The sequence below is a fragment of the Halictus rubicundus genome, chromosome 3 (genome assembly GCF_050948215.1).
Source record: "Halictus rubicundus isolate RS-2024b chromosome 3, iyHalRubi1_principal, whole genome shotgun sequence".
NCBI classification, from domain to species: Eukaryota; Metazoa; Arthropoda; class Insecta; order Hymenoptera; family Halictidae; genus Halictus; species Halictus rubicundus.
The window spans coordinates 4,543,769-4,566,145 of NC_135151.1; the positions used below are offsets into that span (position 1 = coordinate 4,543,769).

Here is a 22,377-nt window from a genome sequence, read left to right on the forward strand (position 1 = left end):
CGACAACGAATTTGTCCGGCAACGATTTTAGCCGACGGCAGTAATAACCAATAGTAACATGATTTACAACGATATGCATCCTGGTCTTGGTTATTACTGTCGCTTCTTGGCCCTTCGCGGGGTAATCCCCAAGTTGAGGGACTTAGACCTTAAAGTATAATGACTCCCGTTAGGAATTTTGGTCCTTTATTTATACGGATTTGGTGAACCAACTGTCCACCATATCGGCGAGCTAAACCCGCTTTCCCAGTTTTCCTGGTTTCCCTAATTTTCCTGGATTTCCCGGTACGCGTACGTACGGCCGAAGAAGGGTCGCATGGTTGGGCCTTACAAGTCACTACCTGGAGGTCATAGCGCGACCAGGTAAATACTTCGGCAATTGTAAAGTAATTTGGTTAATTTCGGGCTGGGACTTCCGCTTAATTACTTTTCGTGTTCCGTGTCGGGACAAAACTAATATCCCAATCGTGGAGGATTCTGCAAATTCGATATTTATAGACCTACTTATGAAGGATGGAATTATACGATTTGTATAACAGTTCGTTTCTTTGATTAGCACGGATATAAAGTTGAATAGAAACCTCGTTAAACTATATTAACTTCATTGGTGATAAAGTAATTTGGTTAATTTCGGGGCTGGGACTTTCCCCTAATTACTTTTCGCGTTCCGCGGCGGAATGAAACTAATATCCCGACCGTGAAGGATTATGCAAATTAGATTTCTTATGGACCTATTTTTGTAGTTGTATGGAAGAACGTCGCATGTCACGTACTTTCACTTTCGAGACGTTGCCACGCTTAAAGTTATGATCACTAATTCTTTGTACCACTAATGTTTCCTTACTGCATTATTTTTTCATGACTTTTTTCTGGTAAATACGTAAATTCTATATTATAAAGATCAATTAATGCGTAAACTTATATTTCTTCAAATTGTGACATGCGGCGTTTTTCCTTACAGCCACAGATTTATGGACGTTGGAATTATACCGATGACGGAATAGTTGGTATACCGAAGCTCAGACGATCAAACATTTTACTAATTAGCTGCTAAAATAAAATCAAATTCGATATACGTACTTCGCGAATAGTTTCATTAAATTAAAAAATAAATCATTTTATCATTTGTCTGTATATGTCTTTACTGTTCTTGATGTACAAGCTCCAATTGTTAAGAATAGTCCAAAATTGAAATATAAAAGATTACTTCCTGTGTGTAGGTACGATTTGATTTCCAAAATCGAAAATTCAAACTGTCTTGGTGAATTCAACGGAGGAGCTATTATTGCAAGGTAAAATTACAGGTAATTAGAGATGCTTGGTCACGGATATTCAAATTTAGAATAGATTTTCTGTTGCGTGTTCCTTAACATTAATTTACCAGGACTAAATGCCATGAACCTATAACAACTGACATCGCTACTTGATTAGATCCTGGAGCTATATTAGCAAGGCCATATGCTGACCACTGGGTTATCCTATAAATACACGTATTTTTGGTTTTCATAAATAGACTTGCAAAATAATGATTTGGCTGGTTGCCGTATTTGGCCGTACTATGTAACAATTAGTGTGCCTATATTAATTATACTTATTTTTAAAGCATAATGAATATTTAAAAAGATATATATATATTTTTTGATACTTATTATTAATTTTTAATATTCATTATGCTGTAAAAATAAGTATAATTAGTATAGACATAGTAATTGGTACTCCCACAGTAATTGGGTCCCTTACCCAATAATTGATCGTACCAATGAACCTACTTAATTGGAACTAAGGGTTAGAATGATCCATCTACTCAATTTCGTTCACGAAACGTTCATATGTTTTCGTTCTTTGAGAATCGAACGCAATGTTAACACATTTATAGACGGTGAATCGAAACCTCGTAGGAGGAATCAATACATCGGAGAAAAAGGAATTTCCGAACGACGTATTTATAGATTAACAGATGCCACAGCCTTGAGTGTATAAAAGTTGATCTAAAAATACAAGACCAATCCTGAAAGCTCATTTACTAATGGGAAATTGGCTCGACGATGTGTAACAGTGTATGTACCCTTCGTGCATGCAATTACAGTTCAATGGAAACAAGGTAGCACAATTCCTTTGTTTTTGACGACACAACGCCGCCGTTATCATTAATTCAAAGAAAAAATCAAAATCTTTGAAAACTCACGTTATAAAACTGGCAATGAAATCGATATTAAAAACTGTTTATAAAAATAATACATTGATCGCTCTGCTATGCTACAAGATAGAAATTATCGATCGATCTGGTTATCATCTGATACCTCCCTGTCTGGTAATTAACTGATAAATGTCGTACGATTTTTTGCTGCAAGCATTAATTTGTGATTTTGTATAATCCTTCGCGCATTAATCCGATTAAAATTATTTTTCACATTGAACATACTTTAATTTTGTTTTGCAGGCTTAATCATTTGTTATTGTATTTCACGTTGTTCTTTAGATTTAGCTAAAACAAAATACACAGTCATTTTATCCTGGGATCAATCGTGTAAATTATGCGTCGTTTGTTACACTCTCATTTATTTCTATTGGTCCACTCTAACTGCAATTGGTCCCACATACTAATGTTAGACGATGCGCTATGTTGCAGATACACTATCGGTCATAAGTATCCCGGTACCCAGCAAAATCAGATGCTCAGTAATGCTGTGGTAATATAAGTATTTTTTAATACAGCTTGCTATTTAGGGAGAAACTAAATTGCATAATATACATATCAAATTTTAGTCAGCCATTTATATTACAGAAAAATATAGAATTAATATCCCCTTTTACAAAATACACCTTTTTTAAGAAAAAAGACCTTGAATACACGGGTTTCATTTTTCTACTTAATTCGTCCCAGAATTTTAAACTACAGCATTCTGACATCATGATCGCCATCCTTATAACTCAAAATTGTACAAATATTTCGTTCAGACATCAATTTTAATGAGTAGAAAATATAAAACCACGGTTACAGTCACTTAAACTGTTTATACTATATTTACACGTGCGTTCACACGTAATTTTCAACATAATAATTTTGCCACCGTCGTCTGTCAATAAATATCGCTTGTGTTGTTCGATGATTCTATATTTCTACAATAATTTAATCAAATTCGCATGATATTCCGGTTATATCAACAAACACGTAAGGGTCCGGATGCTTTTGAATGGTACTGTATGCACCGGATGCGTTCGTAAAAGTTCCCGAGCCCTCTGCGTGTCCGAGGTTGGTCACCATGGAGGTTTTAATGTGTACAAACACTATGCAATCCCGGATCCCTTTCCCATAAGGTATAGAAGGCATCTTTAACCCCTGGTCCTACCACAACGAGTGAGACTCGTGGTAAGAAACTTGCCAAAAACAATAAGCACACCCGTGGTACCTCGTTCGGACAAAACGTAAACAACATGAGTCAGAACCGTGGTTCAGTTGTTTTCGATATTTTAATACTTTCCTTGCGCCGAAATATACGTCATAAGACGCAAGTTCGAGCACACGGCTAAACAGCTAAAAGGATCGATGCGTTCTTGTTTATTGTGGCTCGAGCAAACGGTAGTTAACGGGTAGGGCAAAGGATGAACAAAATTTCCCATAACGAAGAACCATTGCGTGTGTCTCGCAGCGCTCCAGATTACAGATTTAGTGGTATTTTGATAAATAAATCAACTTTCTTTGCGTTCTCAATTTCCTAGACTTAATAAGTTCGAATAAAAATGGTTTGTTGTTGCATGCTCCGTTTAATGGAACTAATTCTCCCGTAATTTCTTTCGTTCCACTTCAAAAATTATTACTATTTAAAATCGCCTGTTCTATTCATGTATACTATAAATGTGGGATGTGTACAATCACACGTATTAATTAGTGGAAAATCTATTGTATTACGCGAGGGAAGTATCGATTACGTGTAATATAATTAGCACATTTCCAGGGCATCCGAATATTGTACACGCAATATTCGCTTAGTGTTACAAAATGCATTAACATCAATGTAAATTAACCAGTTCATCCCAACTGTTTTTAAAGTTACTTTCCAAAAAAACCTTCAAATTATTTATTGTCGCGTAAAACGTGAATTTTTCATAGATTGTTGATAAAGATTATATTATTTAAAGATGTTTCCCAATTTTTAGAAAATTCATGGTAGATCTCATAATAAAAGACAAATATATTAATTATTATAGCTTCTGTACAAACATATGGAAGCAGCGTTTGATGGATGTCGAAATTTAATACCGCCGACACATTAACAGACATTAACAGACACCATAACGATAACAATTTCTGATAACATTGACATGTGATCTTATACATATCTTATTAATACGACGTAGTGTCTTAGACTGCAAGAAAATTCCAAAAATTTGAAATCCCTCAAACTAGAGATCCCTTAAAAAAAGCTAGCGATTAACACGTCTGATCATGATTTACCACATCCTCTTATTCCACTAAAAATCCGTCAAAAGAATATTGTTAAGTTGCTTTTTCATTAAAAAATGACCATTAACAAGATTTCGGTAGCTAAAATGTATATTTAAAAACCACTTTTTGAATTTTTTTTCCTCTGACCTATTATAGTCAAAATATAGCTTTACAAATCGAACTTCTCGCACCGCAGTCTTCGCGAAGTATTATCATATATGAGTTTGACAATGTTCACATTACCCTTGAAACACATTTCTGCCAATCTTTGTCGCATACACAACTAATCCGCGTATTTATCTTTTAATGCGCTCCATGTGGGCGCAGCATAGATATAATAAAGATATAATTGCTTTCATTGTTATACCTTACCTCTCTCATCACCTCCATAGCGTTCAAGTATTTTTCTGCATGCCCGAGAAATTTTACGACGCAAATAATCTCAGACCCCAAATTCCCGTTATCTGCGAATCCCTCGGAAACTAACGAATTAATTGCAGCTGGAACTTGATTACACCTACACAACACCGCTCGCGTCTATTTTCCACAATTACGTAAACCGAAGGAATTCGTGCTCATTAGCCGCACCACCGTCGCCGAATACGTACGCATCGTACAATGTGCAGAACATAAGAATCCGTGTGTTCGCTCTCGCGATAAGATGTCGCGCAGGTGAAAACACTTATCAACGCCGGTAGACGTCTCGATGAGATCGTATCGCGCGAACATACACGGGAGTTCAATCAACATACGCGCGAAATTAATTCGCAGCCCGACTGATACGTGAATTTTCATTTTAGATAGTGCACCATGCATTGGCACGACCTAAAGTTTTAAAATCGAAAAGACACTTATAGTGTAATAAGTACACTGTAAATATACTGTTCGTGTGAAGTCAAAGAGAAAGCACTTATTTCTACACGTAAAATAGAGCTAGGAGCCCAATTACAATGGGGTTACTCCAATTACTGTGCCTGTATTAATTCTACTTATTTTAAAGCATAATGAATATTAAAAAAGAGATATCAAATTTTTTTTTCATTAAAACCAGTTAATGTAAGGTAAGTGACCCAATTACTGTGGTGGTACCAATTACTGAGCCTATATTAAGCTTATTTTTAAAGCATAATGAATACTAAAAAAGAGATATCGAATTTTTTCATTAAAATCAGTTAATACATATGTGTTATATATCTCTTTTTCAATATTCATTATGCTTTAAAAATAAGTACAATTAATATAGGCACGGTAATTGGTGCCACCACAGTAATTGGGTTCCTTAACCTATTTGCGTTATCAGAATGTTTCGGTGGAGCGACCTTGCCAAGATCAGGTTGCCATCAACTACTACCATGGTCAAGCCATAAAAACGAATTCCGACCACGGATGATCATCGTGGCAGTCCGAGCTGTTAATAACGTAATGTACTCATGCTAGTGTGCAAGAGAGCACGGTCGTAACTGATTTCTCAGGCGTAGCGATAAATACAAAGGTAAACAACTAGACGACAAACGTCAGGAATAAAAATATTCGACTCACCCGTTGAAGGCAGGAGAGGATTCATTATTGTTCGGTGGTCCCGACACGTGGACTTTGGGCACGTGGTAGGCATCCCCTTGTCCTTGACCATGACCATGACCCGGTTGTTGATGATGGCCATGAGCCGTCGTGTATTCATCGCTATCGCTACCGTGCGGAGGCTCGGGGCCTGCACCGCCACGAGGTCTGAAACAACGAAACCTCCGAGATATTACAACAAATCATTTCTCGCGTACCCCCATCGTCTCTAGCAACTCCTTTCTGAACTTGCTTTCCGCGGCTCTACGTAATTTCCCACGTCTCATTAACCGTATTTCATTCGAGCAAGGGGATCTAATCAAACACGTGAATCCACTAACACCTTAATCCGCGTTCTAATACGAAGCTCGACAAACGTGATGCTTTACGTGATTCATTATCGATCGAGCATCGCGCGAAACTTATTCTGCCGTTGGACAGGCCAAAAACTCTTCTTGTTTTTTGTTTTCCGGTGTGGACAACGTTCGGAAAAGATTCCTTCAGCGGAATAAGCTTCAAGAACGAGAGGAATACTTATTGGCCGAACCGTGTTTCAAACATGTTCGAATTCCCCGTGTATTACGCAATCTACGAAACCTCCGAAAACATTTCACAGATGTCGTGATGATTCCTTTTACTGTCTTCTTTCGTCCAGGTCTTGTTTACATTGAAAGACATTGAGAACGTCGCGACAGTCTACAGAATTGGTGAAAACATGAAATAATCCAACACATATGAGAGAAGCGTATGCATGTACATGTAGTAATATTAAATAAATTGCTCAGGATTCGTGCATTACAAGAACACGCGTCGCTACCTGGCTTCGGTGGGATGTCATGATTCTGTCGAAGACGTAACAGAAATAAGCAGTTCCATTTTCATTCGCAGGATGAAAGGGCGACCGCGGGATAACGAGCGTACTAAAACGTTCTACAACAGCCTAGCTACTGGAAACTACTGGAAATGTCGACGGTCGTAGGGTCTAAGATCGAATAGGAATACTAGAGAACGGATTTTGAAAAGTCACACCTGCGATGAGTGTTATCGTAGCATTCGGTCCGGTAGAGGGGCGCCACTGTCCCACGTTACCGATTCACAGTCGCATGCGAAAAACCGACTCGTAAATTGGTTCTCCCCCGGCGAGCGAAAGCTCTGATTTAACAGAGTTCCTGTATCCTCGTACCGTTTTACGTTTCACGCACACTACAGAGGACTCTGGCGAGTTTCTCCGGAGAATTAGGCCAGCTCGGAAGCTGGCACGGTCAATACGATCACAGAGCGGTATCGTTCCTCTCGGAAGCTGCGGATCAATGAGACTTTCAACGATCGGCACTGGGACTGATTTTTCGATAGGGTCCCTCGCGGTGTTAGACCGAGCAAGAGAGACACCGAGCGTCGTAGACGTGTCGTACGCACTGTCCGGTTTCCGCGTGCGTATTCTGACACGCAAAACCGACGTCTCTAGATCGAATGCGCCCCGGAGAGATTCCGTTTGACGCGGACGGGACGGACGAGGAACGTGAACGTCGGCGTGTCCCACAGAGACGTTTGCAAAGTTTGCATCGAGAATACGGCAATGCGGTGCGTGGTGGAACGCGGTGCAATCCGCGCTCTAGCAAACTCCTCGCTAGTCGACGACACTTCCGCAGATGTACACCAATGGTACAGCACCGTTGGATGTACAGCGGACGCACACTCAGCTGTTCAGCCGCGTCTGCGCCAGTCCCGCCAGCTATTGACCGAACACCACGCTGCTAGATATAGTTAGCGGGACATGAGCGCAAAAAGACGCGCACACATAGACACCCGGGGACCTGTGCACCAATACCGGTGCACCGGAGATCGCATCGCTGCACCCGCTACACGGAAATCCACCGACAGAGGGACCGCGGGTGATGGCGGTCAGCTGATCGGAAATGTTGTTCCCGGGACTAGCCCAAATCGTGCGCCTCTTTCTCTTCCTCTTCCTCTTCCTCTCTCTCACTCTCTCTCTCTCTCCCTCTCTCCCTCTTTCTCTCTCTTTTTCTCTATAACAAACGTATGGACGAGACAGAGCGATACACGTGCGCAGTCTCACGTCGCTATATGTTTACACGGTGGACGTTTAATTGCCCCACAGCCTGGTGAAATGAAAATAACTTCCTCATTAAGGGACTACCGGTGTATACCGGTGACCGACAGTGGCGTAACCAATCGCACGGGACACCCGCTACCACAGTCACGCTGCTGGGAAAAATTTGAAATACTGCAAACACGCGATCAAAAATTGCTTAAAAAGACACTGTGTATGCATATCTTCTGTGGCAGTAAGTGTATTTTCAAAGAATTGTTTGCAGGTACATTTATTGCCACCTAAAATGCATTACGTACTTTTTAAACGGTTTCTTTGATCGCGTTAGGTGCGAGCCCACTGTATGGTCTACTGGGAAATGATGTTAGCTCTTAATACTTCGAGTACTTTTTAGTGCCATCAACAACAAATTGTTGAACCGATGGTTTAAAAACTAAGAATTTTATTCTGTGCAGAGAATACTGAGAATATTTGTAAATTTATTACTTTGACTTCTTTTACTGATTTACTTTATTCCAAGATGAATAAAAATGATATTGCTAATGAACATTAGATTATGAATGTTTCAAAACATTAGTATCGAAATATATACATACATATGTGTGAAACACTATTTCTTGGAACGTTTGTGCGAACACCCTTTATCAGATGAATCAAAATATTCATTTATAATTATCTATCTAAAGAATCTATTTTCCACAAATTTGCCAAGCTGGCCTTTCTGTATAGCTAACTCTAAAATGTTGAATATTCGTGTTCGTTTGAAAATTTTTGAACTTGTAATGTCGCAAATTCAATTGGCCGATTAATTGTCGAGATATTCTCTTTTACAAATATTGTTTTAAGGCAGAACGTATTAAATATTATTTTTTCGAATTGTCACGTTTATAAACTTTTTTGATATCGTTTCAGGAGTCAACATTTTAAAATCGATGTTTTTACATAAATATATCACCATTTGAGGAACACATTCAGTTATTTTATCCTAGCACACATATATCTAAATTCCAGTTTATTGATCGTTATATTGGTAACCATATACATATGTATTATTTAACCCTGCTGGGTATGTTTGATAACATGCTCGACGCTAGCAAATAGCCCTGAAATCGTATGTGCAATGATAAATGCAGAAGTAACGTACAGTGTAAATCAGTAAATCGATTTATCATTGTTCTATTATCTCTTATACAATTTGTAACAATAACCAAAATATTTCTTAAAAATAATTTGGAGTGTTCTATTGATGGACTTTAAAAAAGCATTGTAGTGCGGAGCTGAGAAAAGAAATAGGCTTTAGTAAACATAAATTGATAAACCGATTGCTTCTCAAATATTTCCTTTTTTACTGTATAAGTTAGTGAATAAGAAATGTAGATCACAATTTCGAGATGTACGATGTGTTCGTTAGCGGTATAATACTTCATGAAACTTTCCTTCCCGGAGCCAATTTTCTGACCGTAATTTTACGAGACTTTCCCATGGATAACAATTTTTCAGTTGTAATTCTACAGGGTGTTCCAAAACTTTTGCACTTTTTTGAAATCGGTGATTCCTGAGGTCATTTGAAGTAACTTTGCGAAAATATTCTCTGCGGTTTCGTTAAGGAGTTATTAAGGAAAAACACGGACCAATCAGGCCGCGACAAAAGCAGGCTGACTCCAATACGGCGGCACGTCCCGCTGAGCATGACGTTGACATTGGCCGAAACAGAATCCGTCCACTGTAGCCGCGCCCTGATTAATCCATATTTTTTTTTTAATAAAACCTTAACAAAGCCGCGGAGAACATTATCTCAAAGGAAAAAATTTCTTCAAATCACTTCAGGTGTTACCCCTTTCACGGAAATACTACATTTTTGGGACACCCTGTATAAAAGAATGAAACGCGATGAATATTAAAAAAGATAAAGTTCTACAAAAGTTTCTACACGTTCCACGTTGAAGTTCACGATGAATTTCAAACATTTTAAGATGAGATGGTAATAAATTAATGACACGAAGCAGGACAATATAGGATGATAATCATGATAATAAAATGGCAGAGAGTATTAGTTACGAACACAATATAAATGAAGGATATTTTTGGTTTAAGTAGTTATTTAAATATTGTCATATGTATTTTGATTCAAGCAGAATATTTGTTGCCACTCAGAATTCAAATATTGTTTTTACTTTATTTATTATATGTTATTTAAAAAAGAAATTTACACGATGCCCGTAGACTGAATATTATTGATCATCGTATTCTTGAGAGAATTTCCGTTTTAGCCCTCCCATGAATTTCAGCTTAGAACTAATGACTGAATTTCTCTTGTGAATTCTGATTACAATGGCTGTAAATATTATTAAGATCACCTTTCCGATGGTGATCGTGACCATAACTGATATTATTGCGGCTTCGATCCCCCAACTCGAACGAATCGCGATACTGTCGAGAATAGCTATGCGAAAAATCTAGAACAGAAGTATGCCCAGAAGCATTTGAACAATTAAATTATTAAAAACAGATTGGTTTTTATTTGCATTCACTAATGAACTGAGCAATAAAAATTATAAACTGCTGGTAGAATAGTTACGAGTTGCCATTTTCAATATGGAAAACCAATTTATATATTTTTAAACAGACGGTGCGCTATAATCGTAGATCATTCAAGATATAAGGTGAATGAAAATGATACTTGGCAATAAAGTAGGAGAAAATAAAAAAGAAAAATACTGAGATATTGATCAATTGTTCTACGGGAAGACCCAAGCATGCTATGTTACGTCTAATGTCAGTGTCGCTCACAATTAAACGAAGACATTGCTATGGAAAAGAAGATAATTCCTTTATACAGACTTCGTACGCCTGTGATAATGAACATGAGAGATAATGAACACAAAATAATTTTTTTCGTATTTTTACCGAGACTTGTTAATAATTTATGAATCCTGTTTTAGTAATTGAACACCGGAGTCTAAATTCCATTCAAGGAGAAATAACATTCTACACGTTCGAATAAACTTCAAAGTAAAAATATGCGTTTATGCTATTTAAAATAGTGAAAACATTAAGTAAATTTAGAAGGCGTTTATGCTATTTAAAATAGTGAAAACATTAAGTAAATTTAGAAGGCGTCAATATATAATTATCACCTTATTAAAATTAGTAAAGAAGATGCACAAAATGTTTATTCTTTTAAAAAGATCCGCAGTCTAGTTACGACTTACGCCGTTCTTAAAGCTATAGCTTCGAGATAAACTACTTCAAAGTTTGAAACGATTGTTCCTACAATCTACGTTTTACAAGTTAGTTAATTACGTTAAGCTTCACAACTTCCGTGATTATGCGAATCTTCACAGAACAGTTCACAGAATGTTCAAAAAGAAGAAAACTTTTAAAATCAACAAAAAAGAAAAGAACCGAACACTTTAAGTTTCAACAGTGCTGTCTCCCTTAGAAGAATTTACACTGTAAGCTCACATTACAGTAAGGACATTCCGAAGACTACGGCATAGCAATAGAACCATCCAAGAAACATCCTAATTGCGAATAAACAGCTCTCGGTGGAGCTGAAACGAATCGACAAGGTACTTGTGGGAATTGATGCGATCGTAACAAGTGTCACCCCTTCGTGTATTATTCACGGTGTAACCACTTTCTTGTGAAATTCACTGAATAGGAACTTTTTCCGACTCGTATGTTCCGTAGTCAACACACCTCTCGTTAGTCATGGTAAACCGCAACGCGCAGTCCAGCCTCGCTTCGGAATAAAATGCGCAGTATTTCGGTTCACGGAAAACCATCGACGATGATACTTCGCGAGGATTGACAAACCGAACAGAGATGGACCCGAGGGACGGATTCGGGGAGCTTTTCGGTGCACGGCCACGTTAAATCGGAAGGACTTACGTGGGCATCGACACGACCGGGCAGCCGAGTTGCAGGAGGTTCCTAGCAAGGTATTCCGGCGCAGGTGCGTCAATCGTAGGTGCGGAGTGCCTGGCGGGCCGGACTGGCGTATCATCGGAGTTATCCGAGGTCCACTGCACGTTGCTCAACTTTCCATCGTAAGAGGACACGTGTAATCGGTTACGATCGATGGTAGGAGACTTGGGTATCCTCAGAGAGCCGCTGCGACGGATCCGCGTACCCAATTCACTGTCTGAAAACGATTAACGTTTCAATGTTGTGTACATACGCATCCTTTCGACTCGCGTCGGTCGCATGGGTGACACGCGTTAGGGAAAAGACGGATAGCTCCGGACACTTACATACATGAAACATAAACAAGTACAGTCAGTCTCACTATCGATAGCACACGCTATTTAAATCAAAATAACTTCTGCTATAAGTGGACCTAACGACTTCAGATTTTCTGCCAACTAGATGGATCGGTTTACTAGATGATTTCCAATGGAAATTTTCGAAAAATTGTATTTAGTCCGAATTATGAAAAGAACAGCAAAAGTTGCTTTCCACAACTTCTTTATTTAGGCTTGCAACGAAAATTTAATAAATATGTTTTCTAGACTCGTATAAGTTGTATAGTTAAGTTGCCTAATATGAGATCCATTTTTTTAAATCATAACTCTTGATGCAGGATACTTGTATTAAAAATGACTACATGTTTTGAAAGTATGTAGGGTATGCGTTCCAATTACTGTGCCTACATCAATTATACTTATTCTTAAAGCATAATGAATGTTACAAAAGAGATATTAAATTTTTTCATTAGGATTAGTTAATATGTGTGTTATATATCTCTTTTTTAATGTTCATTATGCTTTATAAGTATAATTAATATAATGTGATAACGCGTGTCTGTAACTTTAAAAGCATCAGGAAAAGGTGAAATTCAATTCAATCTGTGTTGCGTTGTGTCGTTGGCGTTCAATTTGTGTTGCGTTGCCTGTTGAGGCTATTAGTTCAAATGAAGTTTCCGTAAAAACTTGGCTTGCAGAATTATTGGCGGGAACCGACGCCTCGTAACGTTCTTCTCAATTGACGTCAGTAGACTTCGGATTTGATGCATTTTTATGCATTTTGTGATTGACATCATTTAACACTAAACTTACTGACACTTCGATTTTTTTCCCCTGGGCCAGTGATGAGGGAAAAAAGTTACTCTCTCTCAGCCAGTACCGGAGTATGCACGAGAGAGATGCAACGCATGAAGAAGAAGAAGCATGAAACGATCTATGATTTTTTTCCACCTAGAATGGCCATTCACGAAACTGTGAGACGGTCCGTACCACCAAAAATATAGTTTCAAAATTTAACGTGTATTAATTGAGAAAACGTAAAGCACGAATAAGAACGCCGCCCCATGGCGAGAAACATAAATAGCAGCGCTGGCGTGAACGTGCTAAAAAGGCATTGTTAATATAATTAAACGTAGATAGTAGATTTGCTGGATGAATTGGTAAATGAGCAACTTCCATAAAATAGCGATACAAATTTATTTTTATATAATTTCAATTATTTGGATGTACTTGCCATGAAACAGTATTATCAACTATGCACGTGCGTAACTTGATAGCGTCTCATTCAATAAGGCGGCTCATTTATTTCGAGTTGGCCATGCCACATTGAGAATAGCCTTTCTTTTATACTGATTGTTTAGGTTTAGAAAAGTACATACTTGGAAAATAAATAAAACGAGAAATAAATACTAAAAAATATATTGTATATGTTACGGGCAATGTGTATAAGATGCCTGATCATTTTATATAATGCCGACGGTTCGTTGGGCAGTGTGTTGAATCCATAGATGACATTCCTTTATCTTTATTTATTATCGCTTGCACTCTGCCTGTTACGACCTAAACTTGGTATTCTCATAAGGTCAGCAGATGTAGTCTAAAATAATTCCTTTATGTTTTTCATATCTGGCGGTAGACCGAATCTTATAATTATTGAACTTAAATTTTCTATATGGAACCAAATCTGTAGGCCTTTTGAGTTTATTGCACTGGTCAATCTTGTGCGGATATAAAGGTTCTTAATTTCTGGAAGCGCTGCCCTCGGTACCCTAGGTAGTGGCTGTGCGGCCCTCTCCGTCCCCACCACGACCTAACACCAACTCATTCTCACTTTTTTATCCTAAGACCTAATCCTAAGCCCTCCTAGCCCTCCTCCTTTTATCCTAATTTTACATCCAGCGTACACTACAAGAAAATCAAGCTTAAAGGATTCGTCGGGTTCGCGACGAATTGACGAGCGCTGACGAGTGTTAATATTTTTCTGTTATACTGTTTTCCAGTCATTTTATGTTTTTTCTCAAAATCGGATATTTTGACCCTGGTCTCCCCTACACAATTTCTCCTACTGTATTCTTTATTTATCATACTTTGCTGAGTAGACACTGTCCCTACTATTGACTGCTCCTACACGTACTCTAATTCCCTATATCAATAACAAGGCATCAACTTCCACCTTCGATTCTTCCGTTCGTTCAATACAATTGTATTGATTTACCGTGGCTCCTAGAAGTATTCGAGCCGATGATAGAAATTGAAGCATGTCTAAGAACATAGGAAATGTTTTTCGTGACTGAATCTACCACAGATTCGAAGATCGCAGCTTCCTCATTACAACAACCCCCTAAAACTGTATATACAATTTTTTTAGCGATTTTATAAAATAACAAACGAATAACAAACGAATAACAAATTCATCTTATGAACAACAGATTCGATCGTGTGAATCCCTCATGACGTACCTTTCATCGTTGTAATGTTGGTGGTACACCCGTCATTGTTATTGTACGATTCTTCTTTTCGAAAAAAATTGATGTTCAAATACTTTTTGGAGCCACTGTATATTTCTGACATAGCACTGTCCGTTGAAAGTTTTCGACGCGAAACCGTCAGATTGAAATTCGAACGTCGTAGAAAAAAAAATGTTTATTGATGTAAGGGTTAAATTACCGTGCGGGGAACACGTGCGGAGTGTTTTTGGTTCGCTTCCGCAGAAAACAATGCTTACTTCCCGGACACAGAATTGATTGAAGCCGACACTCGGTTCGAATTCCGATGTTTACTACGAGACGTTCGGCGCGATTATTTTGCTTCGCGACTGATTTTCGGTTAATTTTAGCACTGTGTTACCTGAATGATGTTCACGTCCCGACATGATCGCAACTGCGCTTGTTTTATGTCCCGCGGTGTTCACGGGCGACAAAAATGTGACAAACTGCTCGAGGCGATCGGTGCACCAGGAAATAGTTACGCGAACCGATGAGTTTGTTGCATGGATGGCGCGACTGATGTTTAAGAAACAGGTGTGGTAATGTTGAGGCAGACGCGATTCTAACCTATTCTTGGCGACGGAACATTAATTCGTTTAAAACCTTCTTGCATCACGCCAACCTTAACATTTGTTACAATATGTCTACGGTTTCTCGAAAGTTACGTGAGAGTATTAAAAACGTTCTGTAATCAAGCGAACGACGCCACACCGCCCTAAACTTGACCTTCCGCTCGAACACTGGGCCGACTGTTGTGTATTTTCAAACGATTACAAGAAAATCATTAAATTAACAGTATATTCATTACATTTTTAATGTGTATTCCTATACATATAGCATACTATATTATGGTTTCCCTTTTGGACACAAAGTGGTAGAATTCAGATTTTCATTAGAATCTGGTAGAATTAAGAATCATTTCCTATCTTTTCGACAGTTGTACCAATACAACGTAACAATACAACATATTTGTAATGTATACGTACATTACATTGTGAGCTTGTAATTTTAAGATAAAAATGTCATCGAACACTTTATTTTAAATAATTTGTTTACGCCGTTTTGTCTGTTAAAAAAGACAGACGTAGGACTGTTCGAGTAAAATTATTTTAGAATAATTACTACGGTAATAAATGATCTCATTTGATAAACAAATGTCTACGAATCTCAATGAAGCGGATGTACGTGCTATTAAAATAATAGCCAAAGTTTTGTTCGGTACGGGAGTTATTTTCAGGCAAACTATTTGCCAAATATTTGTTTACATTATCAACGTCACAAAGCAACAGACTTTTCCAAGGTTTCAGATCTTTCTTTTGACAAAGCAGTACATTTATTTTTCCGAAAAAACTTAATTCTAAAAAAGAAAATAACTTCAGCACTGCTGAAGCAACATTGGTCGATACAGCATTGATTTCTATTTGAAAATGGAGGTACCGTTTTTTGAAGTATTTTTGAAATAGGAGTTGCACAGTATTCGAAATGCTTTATCGTCCGAACACTCTCAAAGGGTTGCGCTAAAAAGGTTTTGTGCTAAAACGGAGCTAGGCTATTGTGCTCGTGGTTCCGTGCGTGTCGCGACAGCTTACCTCGTATTTGATTAAGTCGCAATGCCATATTGCAAAGCAAAAAGTTGCACGATCGTCATGGGCAGAGGCAATATCGAATCAAAACAGAGGTCTCAAGGTGATTTCAAGAAAAAAAAAAACGAAATATCGGCGGCTGTACGCAAAACACAATTCGACGATGCACATACTATGAAATGAGTATGGGAAACGGAACACTTGATTCTTTCATGACCGTTGTAGACGCAATAAACGAAAAAAAAAGAAGTGTTAATGTGTGAGAAACGACCTCATGGACCTCTGCCTAACGACTAAAAAGTTGGGCGTCCCCCAAGTACAAGGGCAGTCACGTTTTTGGCAAAAGGCCGCGCATCCTTGCCGGGAATACGGCATTTCCCCGAATATTTGCGACACGTACGTCGCTTCTTCGCGAACCCCACCTGATTCAGAACTATTTCCGACAATGTTAGCGTCTAGGGAGCTCCAAGGTGATATAATCATCGGAATTTCGGGGAGCACGTGGCCAGCCGTCTGTCTTAACAACACGCAATAATTAACGCCGTGGAAACTGGGATATTTACTGCTCAATGACAGTGTTGCAACATTTAATTTAATCGGACACTTAAAAATACTTTCGATAACGAACCGATGGAAAAATTACACGTGACAATTTAATACCAAAACCAACAATAATTTTGTACTCTGTAAAATACTGTGAATCTTATTTTGTTTAGTAATATTGAAACTTAATAAATCACAATATTCGTAAGACGTACCTGCCTTCATGACTGCATATGATCAAGACCACGACTTCTTTGAATCAAAATTGTAAAGGACAGTAAACATAAATAATCTCTAGAATATTAAAGCGAAAAAAATTGTTTTGCCAATAATTTCGATAAAATTATGACCTCAATGATAAACATTTATCTACGTCCAACTTAATTATGTACGAGGACGCAGACAAAATACGTAGTTATGATACTGTTCAGTTTATGGCATCGTACATCCTTCTGAATTTGAATCTCTCGATCTCTTTTGATTTAGATAACAATTCTATTCTTAAAACCTTGGCTTCGTCTGGCCGGTATCCGCATAATGAAAGCTGTCAAACTGTAAAAAATGTATGATAAGCGTAATATCGCTGGCACTTGACCGATAGCTCATTATTTCGGTCTCAATTAGTATTAAGTGACCACATACGTGATCGTTGTACAGAGAAGGTCACAAGTTCGTGTCTACTTCGAGGAGGAGAGTGCAGGCTGTGCGCATGAAAAATGTTTCATCCCACTGTTGAAAGACAGTATGATCAGTCGCAAATCGATAGGCGTAGAAAAGTATGCGAGGCTGCGTGATCAATGGCAAAAACTCAATTAACGATAGAATTCGAAAAAATTGAAAAAAATCAAAGATATTTTCAAAAAATCATTTCTTATGGTGTATTGTTGTATGCTAACAAATTGAGAGAAGACGAAATCGATACTTTTGGAAAGATGTTACTAAATTCTGAATGTTATGCGTTCATAACAAAAATGAATAGATGAAATACAAAACTGCGACAAAACTAGATGAGTTTAAGAATATTGTTACGTTAGTTTTGACTTATTCCAGTTATCAGAAAGGAGAATTCATTTTTGGTTAATTTCTGTTCCAAGATACGCAAAATAAAAATCGTCTAAGTCAATTGTATGAACACATTTCCTCTTCTAATAATTTACATAAGTCGAGAATAATGTAACTACATCATTCAATTCTTCTGATGTCTCTATTATTAGTATTAGAGGCACTAAGCCAGGATGGGCATTTTTTTGAGACAAGACCCAACCATATACCCCACCGTCCTCTTTCAGTAAGCATCGTTACCGTGAGGCAAAGATGCTTAGGGCTAAAGAGAGGTTGGTGGTAGAAGTAGGCGTTTGAGGACCCCTACTGTCCCCATCCAGAATTGCCAGATCAAGACTTGTTCCCCCACTCTAGTTTCTCTTTCTACCGCGCTATAGCGCGCTATACCCCCATTACTCCGGTGCTGGCAGAGCGAAGGTAACTTTTTTCTCTCAATTCATGCTCCCTTCCCTCATCTAACGACACTGTGCCCATCACTGACCTAAACTCTTAAAAGATTTTGAGGCCCCCTTATACAGGATCATTTCAAAGCAATGTAGGGTGGACCTGGACAATAATTTGACTAAAAAGTGTTTTTAACGAAAGCTAGAGTTTTTCCCTTAGCAATATTTTTACCATATAAAATTAAGAAAATTTATATCGTACAACGACGAGTGAGACTCGTGGTAAGAAATTTGGGCCAAAAACAGTAAGCACGTGCCTGACCCGTTGCACCTCGACGGCACGAAACGTAAACAACACGTAAATGACTCGACGCGTGACCGACCTTCTTGTTTATTGTGGCCCGAGCAATCAGGAGTTAGCGGGTAGAACAAGGGGTCAATCCAGCGCTGCTTCGAAGCAGCCGAACAGAAATGAATTTGTAGTAACAGTTGAAAGCAGAATCCAAGTCGGAGCCAAGCAATACGCGATGAGGTGAATTTATGACGGCGCTGACAGCGAAAGTTTTCTCTGTCCCGTAATTCTGCAATTTGGCGTGCGGTCAAGATCACCGACTTGGGAATCTGTTTAAAAAAGGACTAAAGAGTTGGAAAAAACGAATCCTGGCGAAGCAGCATTTCAATTATGATCATCGGAAATTCAATGTGGTACGAAGCGTATACCGTATAAGCGTATAACCGGATTCTTTGTAAAAGAAATAACTGAATTTATAGACATAGATAAAATTATTTTATCAGATAAAATGATTTCGTTCTATATTTTGCCTATATCATTTTTCAAGATGATATTTAATTAATTGGCACAAATATATGTTGGCTGATCCTGGACATAAATTGTTTTATAGATAATAATTGTTTTATACACACGGAAAATAATTTATTTAATAATAACATTTGTTTGCATCGAAAGCTGTATTCTTGATTTGCCCTTACGATGTTTTGAACGTGACAATTTTGCTTCTGCCAAACAGTGGGTAAACAGGATAAATTGCTAGCTTATTCAAACAGAAACGCAGTTCACCGTGTGATCTGTAATGGAGGACTCTAGCATTTTGTTCCTAATGACAACGCCAATGATACAGACAGATGTAAACCCTTATTTAAATACTTATGTACGAACTAAATATTGATTATGCAATGTTACACTCGTAAATTTTACTAAACGTGTACATGTTAGTCAAAGACTAAAAGACAAGTATTTGTCAATATACATAAATTGCGTCATTCAATTAATATGCTGAGAATCCAAGAGAGTTTTATATTTAATATGAAACACGTGGAAAAAGGGATTTTCAGCGGTTCGACGGAATGCGATGATCTTCTGTCCGCTGGATTATTATTTAAATGAAAATTATACATCCCCGGAGATGCTAAATTATTACGCTTTTTACATTCTTGTAAACACTACACGTCCACGAGTACGTATACACACAAACACGCAATTGCCTGCATGCAGGTACACAATAACCACTGCGAAGACTATGAATAAAGGATAAAAGGGGAGAGTGTATCTATACGTAGCTAATTAGACAATAGGTCAAGGTTCAAGAAGTTTCTACCCTCGTGTCTGATTTTTGCGTTAAAATTATATTCTATTTTACTGAAATCAGAACGCTTCTCATGGAGATTATGGTAGGGGCCCAATTACTGTGGGGGGGGGGGTGCAATTACTGTGTCTACATTAATTATACTTATTTTTAAAGCATAATGAATATTAAGAAAGAGATATAACTGATTTTAATGAAAAAATTTAATGTCTCTTTTTTAATATTCATTATGCTTGAAACATAAGTATAATTAATATAGGCACAGTAATTGGGTTCCTTACCCTATTGTTGCTCAAACAGAACAAAATCCCGTTTGTGCACCTTGATTTTAACAGATTAACAACTTTTTGTTCACTTGCTTACTTCGTTGAAATAATGACAGTCTCTAAAATTTAAATAACTATACCTACAATATATAAATTGAGGCCTTAAAAATGGCATTGTATATTTGGTATATAGCACTATACAGGGTGGTCCGGAGCGAGGCTGCCTCGGGGTGAGGCTACCTTTGGGTGAGAGAGAGCGAGGCTGCCTCGGACACCGATGACCTTGATATCTCCGAAAAAATGACCTTGTGAAAAAATATTCTTACCAGATATTTGGTCCATTGACACCATGCACATTGCATAACAAATATTTTTTGCATCACAATAACCTGTAGAGATATTTAGGTGGCCTTACTTAAACGGACCACCCTGTATACCAAACATTTGCTCTTCTAATTATAAATTACGGTACGCGAGCGGGAAAACTGATCCGCGCAACTATAATGTTCTATAAGTTTGTTTCTATTGTAACAGGTAGTATTTCAATCAGAAATAAAACTTGTAAAATAACTTCATCCAGTATTTTTTCGTTCTCTTAAGGTTTTGCAAATGTTTCTTGTTTGCTTGTAAATGTAACATTAATGGCAGCACATAAGACACACGTATACCGAGCTCATCTCCTGGCTGGGACATCTGAGATTAATAAATAACTAAAATAAAAATAACTTCATCCGATATAAGATGTAATTCACGAAGTGTGATCATTTCAAAAACCGAGTGAAAAGTAAATTAAAACAGCTAAATTTAATTTTTACTTAATTCCGTCGAACAGTTAATGCTGTTTAATGAATTTACTATGTGAAAAATTGGCCAAGATCACAGTAATTTTGTACTCTTTAAAATTAACTTAGTAGAATATTAATTACTTAATATTCTTAGCTATTCTAAGTTAATAGAATGTTAATAATTATATTAAAGTAGCAAGAATAAAAATTTTATTTAAATTTAGTTGCAACAAGAATCACCATTCGCGTGCCGTTTCTATAACTATGACAAGCCGTTTGCTTACGAAACCTTGTACGAAGACACAACAATGGTTTCCTAACTACATATATTCACGTTCAGTACTTCAAAATAATCTGTTAGTTTGCAATAAAACTTTAAAAACATTTTGCATTCGACTTAAAAAAGAAAAATCAAGATCATTATAATTTAAAATTCATTTATTAGAATATAACGTACGTATTTTTATATGAATAAGCAACATATTCTTTCACACTTTGCCTGCTAGAAAAATCGCTCTCCACCGCGCACTTGCATACGTGTCCGATCAAAGTACCGTATCGTTAACTATAAATAAACACGCAATCTACATGCGTGTACGTCAACAAGGAATCATAATTCTTACCTTCCGACCATTATCGAAATACATATTTTACGTGTACTCTCTTTAATGCTCGAACTACAGAGCACTAAAAGCGAAAAATTTATACTACATTACAAAAAGAACAAGAGTGTATTTATTCCGAGTTTACGCGATTTTTAATCGAATGCATCTCTTTATTCGAAAAATGTTGAAAAATTTGAAACTTCTTATATTAACCGTGTTAATGCAATTATTTCATTCAACGACGATTAAACGTTCAAGACAATAAATGTCAAACCAGAACTCATATTTATATAATGAAATTTTCCATTTCCTCGGGAAGAAATGATAAAATAAAAATTACTAGATTCGAATTCCCAGCGTGTTTCTTAGCTAGTTAAATTAATTCGAGAAACAGGTGGGTACAGAGCGGATCAAAATGCTGGCAAAAGAGATGGTCTTACCTTTTTTTTGAAACAGCTGCATCGTGTCCGTTCGCGCGGGATCGGTATCTTCAGGAGCGGATTCAGTTTCGGACAACATAAATTCACCTTCCGATGGTTTCTGCTTCCGGTAATGGAACGAACAAAGACAACCTCGTCCGACCCGCCACTGCACACCTTGCCAATGCCGCTTCCTCGGCTGTGTCGTACCGGTGGAATTTCTGAGGATGCCTATCGACCGCCGAGTTGTGCCTCGAGACACAATCGAACCAATCGACCAATGAAAGTAATAGAGAACAGTCACGTGCGAGTTTCAACG

General features: G+C 37.7%; 1 protein-coding gene across 3 annotated transcripts in view; it reads right to left on the bottom strand.

Annotated features, from left to right (window-relative positions):
• Positions 1-22,173, bottom strand: part of LOC143352451 (uncharacterized) — a 97,789-nt gene extending 75,616 nt beyond the window's left edge. Inside the window, exons 1-3 of one of the 3 annotated variants that reach the window (XM_076784954.1) lie at positions 22,080-22,173; positions 11,970-12,222; positions 5,987-6,172 (exon numbers count right to left, since the gene is read on the bottom strand). In XM_076784954.1, coding sequence (XP_076641069.1) covers positions 5,987-6,172; positions 11,970-12,222; positions 22,080-22,158 — 518 coding nt within the window. In that variant the 5' untranslated portion in view covers positions 22,159-22,173. Of the gene's footprint in view, positions 1-5,986; positions 6,173-11,969; positions 12,223-15,169; positions 15,210-16,397; positions 16,441-22,079 lie in introns of those variants that run through there. The other 2 variants (XM_076784952.1, XM_076784953.1) reach the window with 2 other exon arrangements.
• Positions 22,174-22,377: the final 204 nt, after the last annotated feature.